At 45.9% G+C, this 12233-nt stretch overlaps 1 protein-coding gene across 4 annotated transcripts in view; it reads left to right on the forward strand.

Annotated features, from left to right (window-relative positions):
* The window catches only part of ACTN2 (actinin alpha 2), a 65100-nt gene that overhangs the window by 32014 nt on the left and 20853 nt on the right, over positions 1 to 12233 (forward strand). For 3 of the 4 annotated variants that reach the window (XM_028104515.2, XM_028104516.2, XM_028104517.2), the window contains exons 5-9: positions 313 to 400; positions 2075 to 2153; positions 5343 to 5424; positions 7893 to 7978; positions 10624 to 10716. In XM_028104515.2, the coding sequence (XP_027960316.1) occupies positions 313 to 400; positions 2075 to 2153; positions 5343 to 5424; positions 7893 to 7978; positions 10624 to 10716 (428 nt within the window). Of the gene's footprint in view, positions 1 to 312; positions 401 to 2074; positions 2154 to 5342; positions 5425 to 7892; positions 7979 to 9133; positions 9220 to 10623; positions 10717 to 12233 lie in introns of all 4 variants that reach the window. The other variant, XM_028104514.2, reaches the window with a different exon arrangement.

A 12233-nucleotide genomic window follows, 5' to 3' on the forward strand; every position in this document is an offset into this window, starting at 1 on the left:
CACCCAGGCGCCTGAGGAGTAGTAGTTTTTAAATGAAACTTTAAAAGAAAAATGATTCATTGCCAACATCCCTGCAGCCTGGGTGTATGATTATGATGTCATAACTTGTGGTTGCTCTCGTGTTGGCCTTTTCAAGTCCCTTCAGTGTCATCAGCAGTCCGCTCCCGGGAGCAGGGTCCCAGCAGAGCTCGCAAGAAGAGATGATGCATTTGGTGGTTGGCTCCTTGGGAGGTCTCTTTATCAGGTGCCCAGGCATTGGGTGCGTTAAGTAGTATTTCCATGTGGACACTTTTTCTTGGCTGTTCATTACAGAAACCTCTGCCAAAGAAGGTCTCCTCCTCTGGTGTCAAAGGAAGACAGCTCCTTATAGAAATGTGAACATTCAGAACTTCCACACCAGGTGAGCAAGCTGGGCCCTGGGCTACTTAGATTCTCGCTGGAGTCCTGGGAGGGCCGTGGTTACGTACGCCAGGGTCTTCCGGCTCCTGCCTGAGACGTGTTTTACGTCTGCCATGGACCCGAGGCTGTAGCATCTCTGATGCCTAAGATCTCTCCGGGGAACATGTCTGATTAAGATTTGAGGTGCTGGTAAAACAGTGTCGTCCCGCTAAGCACCCGAACAGGCCTTCACAACTTGGGGGTGTAGGCATGCACCTCACCGTGGCCTTACCCCGCTGCTGGGGGGAGCTGACAGGTGTGGCTTCTCAGCGAGAAGAACACCGAGGCAGAGTCTGCATGTCCCCCTGATGTACTGTCTCCACCCCGATGCCTCCCTCAGTGCTACACGGACAGACACTTCCTCAGCCAGCTTTGTATGCTGGGGTTCGAGAGAAGGAGGAGACTCGTGTTTGTAACACGACAGGAACCTGCATGAATGAAACCTAAATATACTCTCAGAGTGTGGTTTTACCACTTGCTCTGTCGTTATCATTTGTGAGTACAAGAGTTGCCGGTATTTTCACCCTTTATGTGGTGGGTTACCCAGGAATCGAAATGGGTCCCCAGCCACCATGGATAATCAGAGAAATGAAGGGTTAGGATGAGCTGCAAGGAAAAATGGGGGAGGTTCTCCTAGAAAGACAAATATTATTAGCGTGTCTACCAAGTGTCAGGCCCTGAGCCAGGCCATGAGCGTGCAAAGGTGGGAAAGAGGACGTCCCTGTCCCTACAAGATGCTGTCTCTAGGACAGGAAGAGCTTTGAAGGAGAAGGTAGGCCTTCTGCTAGCGTGAAAGTCAACTTGCCTCTCATTGACCTTCTTGCTTTTCCTCCTTGGGCCCAGGATTGGCCCAAGCACTTCAGCTGTGTAGCCCCTGGGGTTTCTTTCTTCCCCTGACCCTTTGGGGAGCAGAACTCCCACTCACAGCCCTCAGTGAACCCCTGGTCACCACTGGCAAGCTCAAAGCCCGGAGTTGTCTAGAGAACAGTTGGCGTGAGCATCTCTGGGAAAACAGACCAGGAAGGCAGGTCCTCCTTGCTGAGTCCCTCAGGTGCTAACGTGTCTTTGCCTGTTTGAAAACGTGTAAAGAGCAAGAGGAGTCCCTGGGAGCTGTTAGTGACTTTTTAAGTGTACTAAGGAACTTGAGGGGAAGTGAGTCCTGGACATTTCAGGATAGACATCCTTGTGTATGGTTGTTGGGCAGAACCGGCAGGAGGGTCCACATCGGACACTGGGAGGAGAGAGGGAGCGGGGGTAGGGACCAGAGGGCACTGACCAGAGGGGAGGGCAGAGGTGGAGCAGAGGGCCGTTGCTGGTTCTCGAAGCCCAGAACCAGACTGGGCCAGGAGACGGGGAGGAGTACCGGTCAAGGGTGGGCCTGAAGCTGTAGAGGAAGAGGAGCCCAGGGGACGCCAGAAAGACCCCAGGAAGATGGCTGGTGTTCAAGGAAGGGACCGCAAGGTCACTGGGTCAGCTAGACCGGTAGGAACATGGTGCCTCTGTCGCATTAAGTCAGACAGAAGGACATGAGGGGCCATGCGTCCCAAAGTGCAGGCCTACGTCGGACCAAGGGCAGACCCTTGCCATGCTTTCTCTCCATTAATGCGTGTTCCTGTTCTTCCTGACCACGGCACAGCTGGAAGGATGGCCTCGGACTCTGTGCACTCATCCACAGACACCGGCCTGACCTCATTGACTACTCAAAGCTTAACAAGGTCATTCTGGGGGCCTGGCATGCCGTGTCCGCTCTGCCCCTCAGCATGTCATCCTGAAAGTGAGCACATCAGCACTGAACTCACACAAACACGCAGGCTGCCGCCATCCGAGGCTCCCAGCTAGCCTTGCATGCAATGCAGACGGGAAGGACAGCCAGGAAAATACTTTGATTCATAATTAATTAATCACTAATATTAAATCGGGTGGGACAAGACCCAAAGACCCTTTTGGCCCTTTAAATTAAGACACTTTTGTCGGTTTGGCTTGATTTACTCTGAAGGTTTTTATTGATTTTACTTTCCCAGATTGTAAATATGAGAAAGGAAGCATATATGGGTTTTTTTGGGGGGGAGCGGAGAAAGGTTCAAATATTCTAAGCCTTCTTTTTAAATTCCCTTTACCTTTTCTGAAGGATTTAGTTGCAGGCATTTTTACTCAGAACCGATTAACTTAATTCTCACACGAGGAACATTATATCATTATCTTGGGATTGAGAGAAGATATCCGTTGTAGCTTTAGAAAAGAGTGTTTGAGAGCGCCTGACTGGCTCAGTTGGAAGAGCGTGCGACTCTTGATCTCCGGGTTGTGAGTTCGAGCCCCACATTGGGTGGAGAGATTACTTCAAGATAAAATCTTTTTTAAAAAACCTTTTTTTTAAGAAGAAAAGGGTTTTTGTTATTAATTTTGGTTTTGCTCTCTTTAGAAAATTCAACTGATGATGTTTTCATTCTCTCTTTAAGTTTAAGCTTTAGTGCACTTAAGTTTCAAATAGTCTCAGAACTCTTTCTTTAGAAAAGTAGTTTAAAAATGTAATCTGTGACAGAGAAAAGAAGTCCACGCCCCTTCTCAGCCTTGTGGCAGATGATCTGTGCTGTAAAGATTTAGGACTAAAGGCATTGCCTGCCCCGAAAACATTGCCACAGGTGGTGGTTGGGGCACAGGTCCTTCTGGTTGCTGGTGTGCTCAGTTGTCTGCTCACTGGAGTTGCCGTGTTGTGTGGAATCCGTCCCTGCATGCCGCCCTCACCCGTGTGCTCTGCATGGTTGTTGGAAGAGGTCACTTTTGCCGCCTTTTAATTGTCACCTGCTCGTTGCCTCTCTGCGGGCCCATCCCCGATGACTGCAGGGGAGCTCATGGAGAACTGACTCGTAGGGAAAGATGAATCCTACAGTTCCGTAACAGAAGGTTGCCCGAGGTCCTCAACTTTTCAAAGCCCGTATTCTCTTATTCTGGAGTTATGATGATGTTTCAAACATGGAGACGGTGTATATTTTTTCAATGAATCTCTGTCTCATTTGCAAAATGAAGGGATTGTTCTAGATCGAAGTAGTTTCGTTAGCAGGTTAGAATGGTCAGTTTTTTTTACAAATGGTCAGCCGACCATTGGCTGTCGAAGATGAGCGAAAAATGATGGTAATGAGCAGTAGCAGCTAATACTTACATAGTTCTAGATTAGACTCTTATAAATAAATACATGTGTTTATTATATATGTATGTATATATTCATATGTATGTGACATATATCACACATTTATATATGTATATTAATACATGTTCTAATATGTATGTTACACATATACATGCACATTCATTCAGTCTTCACAGTGCACAGTGAAATGTAATGCACTGATGAAGTAGGTTTTACAGATGAAGGAAGTATGGAATTCAGCAGTCTGCCCAATGTCACATGGCCAGTAGCTGAGGCAAGAAAATACTTAACTGTCATATTTTCTCTCTCTCAGTTACAGTATAAATGAGATAGTGTTCAGAGAGTCCCAGAATCAGTCTATTTTTAATGCTGAAATTTTTCTTACATATTTAAAACAAAAAGAAAGAAACTTTTATTCAGCAATTTGGCTTTATAAACATATGCATAAAACACACAGGTAAGACTTATGTTATAATATGGCTTCTTTTAATGATATGATTATATGCTTTGTTAAAACATTTACTTGAAAGAAAATGTTTTGCCTGAAATGTATACTCTGTGAGGCCAGGAAACCTAACTTGGGTTTCTTCATTGAGCCTCGTGAGTGTGTTTGTAAAGTCTGCCCTTTAAAATTACTTCAGCCTAGGGGCGCCTGGGTGGCTCAGTTGTTAGGCGTCTGCCTTTGGCTCAGGTCATGATCCCAGGGTCCTGGGGTTGAGCCCCTTGTCGGGCTCCCTGCTCCGCAGGGAGCCTGCTTCTCTGTCTCTCCCACTCCCCCTGCTTGTGTTCCCTCCTCACTGTGACTCTCTCTGTCAAATAAATAAATAAAATCTTAAAAAAAAAAATTACTTCAGCCCATTCAAATGTACTCGTTGTAAAGCATTGCAGTTTCTACAATGTTTAAGTGGCTTTGATGTTAAAATTCATTGAAGCCATCCTTGAACTAACACTAGTTTTCAGTTTGATTTTCTATCTTAACTACCCCCATCCCATGTCAGGTTTGTAATGATGTCTTAAGAGGACCAAAACAAGTCTTTAAATTTTTTGGTGTTTCGGTTATACACCTCTGGTTAAATCTATTTTATTATATATATATGTATAGAAATATATATATTTAACCAATTTCACAGTGAAGATAAACATAATCTTAAGAAGAAAAATTTTCTCACAGTCTTCATTTACAATTTCAGTCTTTGGCATCCTAGAAGCATAATTTTTGCTCTTTATAGTCATCTTGTGACCTTCTTTGGGGATCCAGAAGTTTCACCGACTTGCATGTTTCCTTCTCTTTACCCCTCAGCTTATATTTATATTTAAAACAAAAGCATTGTACTAAGTATTCTCTGTGATCACCTTCCAGATCTGGAAAATGTCTGTTTCATGATTTCTTCTGGAATCATTTAAAGGTTGTTATCAATAGAGTTGAAAATCAGCTCGGAGGTGTTCGGAGTGTTCTTTCCAGCCCGTGAGAAAAGATCTGACAGCTTTTCTCCTGTCTGCAAAACAGTTGTCCTCTTAAACCTTGGGCTCACCTTTTATGATTTGGAGTGTGCATGCGTTGTGTGGGGTTCGTATCATTTTTGGTGTTTCTCTAAATGTTTGAAGCGACTGGAAAAAGATACGAAGGAAGATTACTTACACTATGGTGGTTATGTGCTTGGAGAGGTCTACTTCTAAAAGTGAGGAGTGTAAAACACATTACTGGTAATTCCTGTTCAAAAGATATATTCAAACACTTGCTGTGCTGTTTTTCATGCAGGATGACCCAATAGGAAATATTAACCTGGCCATGGAAATTGCAGAGAAGCACCTGGATATTCCCAAAATGCTGGATGCTGAAGGTGAGAGGAAAATTATGTTTACTGACCTACATAAAGTCTGTGGCCTAGTCATGCAGTGGCCGTGTAGTGGGAATTTATAAAACTTTGTAGCCAAGTTACATCTGATGTACTTAGGAATCTGAAGAAGTTTCTGTCATTGGCCACAGGAGTGTGAAGAGCATTTCATTTGCAGCTCGTTCATGAATTCTTTTTAAAAATCCTGCTCAAAACCACACCAGCAAAACTATAGTGAAAGAATTTGGTAAAAGGTTCAGCTATGGCAAAGAAACGGAATGCTTTAGTTTGTGATCTGCAAAGAAAAACTTACCATTTTTATTTGTGTAACAACACGCTGTTGTTTTCCTTACCACATGGAGACAAGCTTAGCAAATAAATCTTCTTGTGAAGTGCTCAGGACTCCACAAGGAAAAACATCCTTCCTTCCAACCAGAAGTTAGAGAATTAGAATAGAGAATATGGAACCTTTAGGCGTCCATGTACCTCTCAAACTTCCACGTTTCATTTTGGGTCTAAATTAAATTTAGTTTAGTTAGATCTGAAAGAACGTCTAAGCATTTTGCAGCTGAGCATCACTCGTGCTGGGGACTAGTTTCAAATAACTTTTGTGCCCTGTATATGTGATAAATTTGCACACCATAGAAAGCACAGATATGTGGAGACCATCCATTCATTTCACTTGTTCCTGATTCACTTACCACTCAACAGACATAGATTGAGTGCCTATCATGGGCAAGACCTTCTGCTAGGTACTTTGGGAGAGAATGAGATGTATAAGGTAGGGTCCTGCCCTCAAAGAACTTACGTTGCTCTCTGTTTGTTGTTAATACTATGATTCCATCATGGTCCATTTCTTCCCGTAATTGGCATTATTGGGGAAAAGCAAAGAACTTGATTATAGTCAATTGTCAATCTTCTGTTCCTCCTTATTCTTGGTGACTGTATTATAAATTATCATAACCTAGGTGGCTTGAAGCAACAGGAATTTATTCTCTTACGATTCTATAGGCTGTAAGTCTGAAACCAAGCTGTTGACAGGGCCATGCTTCCTCCAAAGCCTGTAGAGGAGGTTCCTTCCTTGTCTCTTCCAGCTGCAGAAAGCCCCATGCCTTCCTTGGCTTCTGGTAGCATTACTCTTCCCTCGCTGTCTCTGCGTCTCATTCCCTCTTTCTTATAAGGACATCAGTCATGTTAGATTAAGGATCCTCCCTACCCCAGCAGGACCTCATCTTAACTTGATTCTGCCTACAAAGGCCTACTTGCAAATGAGGTCACATTCACAGCTACCAGGGGTGGGACCTAGGACTTCAGCATATCTTTTGGAAGGACACAGTGCAGCTTATAACAGTGACCTTCAAAGTAGGATTCTAATTTTACCCATTCATTAATTTAACCATTTTAACACACCCTGTATTATTGGGCATTAACGCTTGAATACGCTCCACCGAATCTGTTGATGGTTTTCAAAAACTCTTTAGAGGGAGAGAGTCAATAAATTAATGAAGTAGCAACATAGAATAAATAGTTCCTTTTCCTTTTTCGTCTGTCTGTCCTCTCTAAGCTAAGTTTACATTTGTGTGGCATCGTGTTAGCATGTCCTTGGTTCGGCCACGTCCTGAGCTGGCCACCTCCTGTCAGAACGCTCGTCCCTCTGGCACAGCTTTGCTGTTGGCCTCAATTCCTGTCATTGTGTGGGGGCCTGAACCCTCAGTGGGGATTCTCCAGTGGCTCCTTGGGCCACTCTCCCATGAACCGTTCCCATCGTAAACACTGGAGAAACTTGTCCACCTCTTAACCATCTGCTGTGCTTTTTAAAAGGTTCTGGAAGGGGGCGCCCGGGTGGCTCCGTTGGTTGGGTGGCTGCCTTCGGCTCAGGTCATGATCCTGGAGTCCTGGGATCGAGTCCCGCATCGGGCTCCCTGCTCGGCTGGGAGTCTGCTTCTCCCTCTGACCCTCCCCCCTCTCCTGCTCTCTCTGTCTCATTCTCTCTCTCAAATAAATAAATAAAATCTTTAAAGGAAAAAAAAAAGGTTCTGGAAGTTGTTTCTCTATTTTCCTCCACAAACCTTTCCTTAAGGTGAGCACCAGGCTTGGGTTCCTGGGTGTGTAGGTTCTGTGTGGACTCGCAGAAGGGATCTGTGTCTGCAGCGGGAGAAAGTCTCAGGGAATGTTCTGTCACGTGCATCCGGTGGGCTTCCAGAACTCCGATTCTGGCCATGGATATGACCTCCTTGCCCATTTAGGGCCCTTCTGCATTAGCTGTGTCCTTCTCTTTGGCAATTTTCAAAAGTACACAGAGAGCAATGACTTTGTAGGTCCGACTTCTTTGACTGGAGCCAACATTTTAACCGCGTAAGTGTGGGAGGGGTGCGGTGGGGAGATTCATTGCTTTGACTTCTCCGAGGCAGCACTTGGCCGAAGCCTGCGGGTGCTAGAACATCCGAGCAGTTAACCTTCTTTTCTCCACACAGATTTAGTATACACTGCCAGACCCGATGAGAGAGCCATAATGACTTATGTTTCCTGTTACTATCATGCTTTTGCTGGTGCACAGAAGGTGAGGATGTAAAACATGAATCACCACTCACCCTTCACCTTCTGTGTCTTAATTTTTTTTTTTTTTCCCAATTGTTTTTCTCTTTTCCCCTCTCCTCTGAGTAAGGAGACCTGTCTGGTTCTGAGGAGGCAGTCATTTGTCTTTTTTAGTCTAGTTTTCTTTGAAACTTACTTTCTGTCCATGCAGTAGTACGCCGTTCATGTTTGTTTTCCAGAAGATTCCATGCCGTGATACAACCCCACATCCTTTCTAGGCATACCCTCTGAAAACCCGGTGACTAGGTTTCACCCGTTAGGGAATTACACGGTCTCTTTTTAACTGCGTTTTATCCAGTGACCGAACCGAGTTCAAAGTTAAAAAGCAATTCAGCAAACAGTGGTGTCGCGTGGAAGGAGAAAGGTTGTGTGCTCACACGGTCCTGTTTTCTCTTCCCGTTGGTGGTTTCGGCAGCTAATACAAACGGTAGCAAGAATCACAATAAGTACAAGCCGTGTCTGTCCTTCTCTTTAGAGGTTTTGTTACCCTTGGCGATTTCTGTAAATGGCAAGGTAAGTAGGCACAGAACAGGTTAAAAGCATGTCCTCTCCAGTGAGTCTCCCCCCCCCCCCGCCTCCCCCAGGAGCCAGAAAGCCGACAGGAAGGTGGGGTGGGGAAGGGGCAGGAGAGAGGGGGCCCTGGGGCGCTGCCAGTGTTCCCAGCATGTCACTCCCAAGGCGAGACGTGTCACTCAGAGCAGCAGTGACAGAGGACCTGATATGGTCAACAGACGAGCGGACGTGGGCCTCACGAGTCACTAGGAAGTGATAACAAGCCCTGATACGTAGCACACGGTCCCCATATTCATGCCTTGACTGCACTTGTAGAAGCTCATCACGGGGCGGGGGAGGCGGAAAGCCCTCAGCTTGATTATTAAAAAACAGAACCAACCCCAAAAAACAACAACGAAAACATGCTGGTTCAAGCCATGCAAGCCCTTCTATTCACAAACCGTGTCCATGCTGGAGAGCCCTCCTGAGCTTTAGGATTGTGGGCCCCAGACACACACAGAAAATGGATCGGTGTAAACCAATTTGTTCTTCCCTCTGTTCACCCTGGTTTCTACTCTTCATCTGTATGTGTGTTTGTTTTCTGTGTTATTTTTTTCCCTCCCTTCAGACATTGTGAACACTCCCAAACCCGATGAAAGAGCTATCATGACTTACGTTTCCTGCTTCTACCACGCGTTTGCGGGCGCGGAGCAGGTATTCAGCACGTGTGGATCGGGGCTGCCGTGCAGTTCTTCTGCACCAGTTTTAGTTGCGTGTGTGTGCGTGTGCGTACCTGGGTGTGTGTTCGTGCGCTTCACATCTTACCTTGGAATTGTAAGTGTGTTGTGAGACCTAATATGCCAAGTTCCAAACTGTGAATCCTTCGTGTTTTTTAACAGCTTTAACTTCAGACAGTTCCCGAAGTGTTGTTGTTTTTGTTTTTAAATCTTTCCTTCCTTCTAAGATGTTGCTTTGATTTCGTTACTCAATTGTGGGAAACGTTTGGTGCTTTAGGAAAAAAAAAAAAGTGCCTTGAAAATGGCGCCACGGTCCCTGAACAGTGACGGGGAGATTTGACTAGGACAGATGAGCGCCTTCCCAGTGCCCCTTGTTCTTTCCGCCTAGAAACTGCCTTCACTGTTCAGTGATCTGTTCTAACACCTTTCAAGACTAATCTTCATGGAATTGAAATAGTGAAAGGATCACGATGTGAAAACCTCAGAAAAATTCACATTTCTTAAGGCACACATTGTGGGTGAACGTCCCTCAGCTTTCTCCTTATTCACCTGTCACCCTTTCACATAATCTACTTGGAGAAAACAGATGGACTGGGGGGTGCGGGGGACACAGTATGTGTCATTTCTGTGATTTCTCGACGACCGTCACCAGCAAATGACGCTAACTGCAAACGGGGCTTTAGAGGCAAGGCTTTGGGATGGGCTGGAGGCCAGGAGAGGCAGCTTGCTCTTCTTAATTTGTCGTATGGTCATGGTTCAGGGCACTTTGCCACCCCGGGCCCAAGTTCCCCTCCACAAGATGACAACCGAGAACTCTGTATACCTCGATGACGTCTCGTGGAGGTCGCACAAATCTTAAAGCAGGTTTAGCTCTGGGGAAGGATCCCGTCTAGCAAGTTCTGGTGTATTCATTTCAGGACAAGAGGGCTTCAGCGAACTCAGTGCAATGACAAGATAGATTCAGGACCCGGTTAGTTTTTTGCTTTGATTTCCAAAGGCTAATGCTATCTAGAGAGTTCTGGCTCCATAGTCAGGAGGTCAGTAGAGTGCTCAGGTGGACATTCAGGGACGGGGGATTTCGGCTTCCTTGACCCACATATTTCTGTCACTAACTTGCTTGATGTTTTACAAAGCTTGTGTTTTAGACTAATGGTATCTCCCCATTATTCCCCACAGTACATTCAGCCTGCCGTGTAAGTCTGTGTAAAACGAGGTGTGAAATGACTCATGGTGTTCAACAGCCATACCCTCAGTCTCCCTCCACCCCGACCTTGAATCAGCACGCCATCTCCTCGTTTCCTCTCCTGCCCCACCACGTTCTGTTTTGTGCATGCGCATCCCTGTCCACGGAGCTGTTTTGTTTACCTATTGTGTTTTACAGGCCGAGACAGCGGCTAACAGGATATGTAAGGTTCTTGCTGTGAATCAAGAGAATGAGAGGCTGATGGAAGAATATGAGAGGCTAGCAAGTGAGGTAAAGGAAGCGGGTGCCCGGCAGTCCCGTCCCTTCCCACCCAGAGGGAGAGGCACGGAGGGGGACACCCCGGCTGTCAGTGTTTCCTTTCTTTGCATTTTTCATCTCGGACAGAATCAAAGTGGGAAAACGCACTTGATCTTAGGGGTTGCTCATTTTGTGGCCACATACGGATTGGCACAAAAGCCATCACGGTGGGCTCCCCACCGGTCCCAAAGCATAGAGGTAGTCTGCACGTTTGCAGACACGTGGGATGTGACTGCATGCTCAGCTCTGCACCGCCAGGGTCGGACACCCCCAGGGGACACCGCATTACTGATTTTTTTTTTCCCTGCTTCATTGGTTACTCACCTCACCTAGCGTGCCCTCTGTTACTCAGAAGCCCTCCTCCACGCAGCAGCTGAGCGTCCCAGGGACTGGCCCAGCCCGTTGTGAGACACGGCTCGGCCTTGTGTGCGTGTCTATGAATATCTGAGGGAAATGTGGGGAGGACAGAGCCCCCCATTGAAGGTGTTTGAGCATGAATGTCCATGATGCCTTCTGCAGCTCTTCAGCCAGCTTCTTAGTTAGAATAGCACCTTCCATGTTGCTCCTCTTTCTGTTCTGATTAGAGCATAAATAGCAACAAAGCAGTCCGTCACTGCTCCCATGTTGCTCCCCCCAGTCAGGGGATGGGCTGAGCGAGCGGCACCCCACACCCTCTCTGGGGTGAACTCAGTTACAGTGACACATGTCCATGACCAAATGATTTTTGCTCTGACTTGATTTAGCTGATATTTGGTCTGTCCTGGGAAAAGCGTCGGGGTACTTGGAATAAATCTTCCAAAAGAGTGGTTAATAGTAATCCGATCTGATGATATTGAGTTTATGTTTTCATATTGCTGCTATGGGAAAATTCGATTTGGCAGCATTGTTTAACCCAGGGACCTACGTCAGGGTAGAGGCATGACCGGACCAAAGGACAGACAGGAGTTCTGGCCTTCCCTTTCTTCCCTGGTCCTTCATTTATCTTCCTCAAGCCCTTCGACTGTGGGTGTATCACCGTTTTAGCAAATTTTTATTCTTACCTGCTGTCATTTTCCAAGTAATTACGAGTGTCAATTATTACTGGCTTTTCAACTTGGTCGTAATTTGAGAGAAGGGGGCGAATATACTTAATTCTTAGGAATTCACTACCATTTTCACTTCTATCGTGTGGATTTCCTCAGAGTGATAAATTAAAATATAATTTGGCATTGAGTCAGTCCCAGATTTACAGTGTATCTTTCTGGTCAATAGATTCATGAGATTTGAGCTTCTTTGAAACAGAATTACATTTTAAGTTAAACCCAGTTCTTTGCTGAGTTTCCATCCCATGTCAGGTTTTTGTTTTTCATTTGAAAGCTCCATCCAGCATTTGTCGGCTAATGTCTGGTCCCTGACTTTCCTGTAAATGTCACATTCTTGTGAAACATGACTCGTGCTGACTTGCAGTTTTCGACCTGTATGTGGGACCGTGGGGGTGATCACCAGCGGCC

This window comes from Eumetopias jubatus, unplaced genomic scaffold, assembly GCF_037043125.1.
Source record: "Eumetopias jubatus isolate StellerSeaLion01/CBP00866 unplaced genomic scaffold, mEumJub1_p1.0 scaffold_17, whole genome shotgun sequence".
Classification (NCBI taxonomy): Eukaryota; Metazoa; Chordata; class Mammalia; order Carnivora; family Otariidae; genus Eumetopias; species Eumetopias jubatus.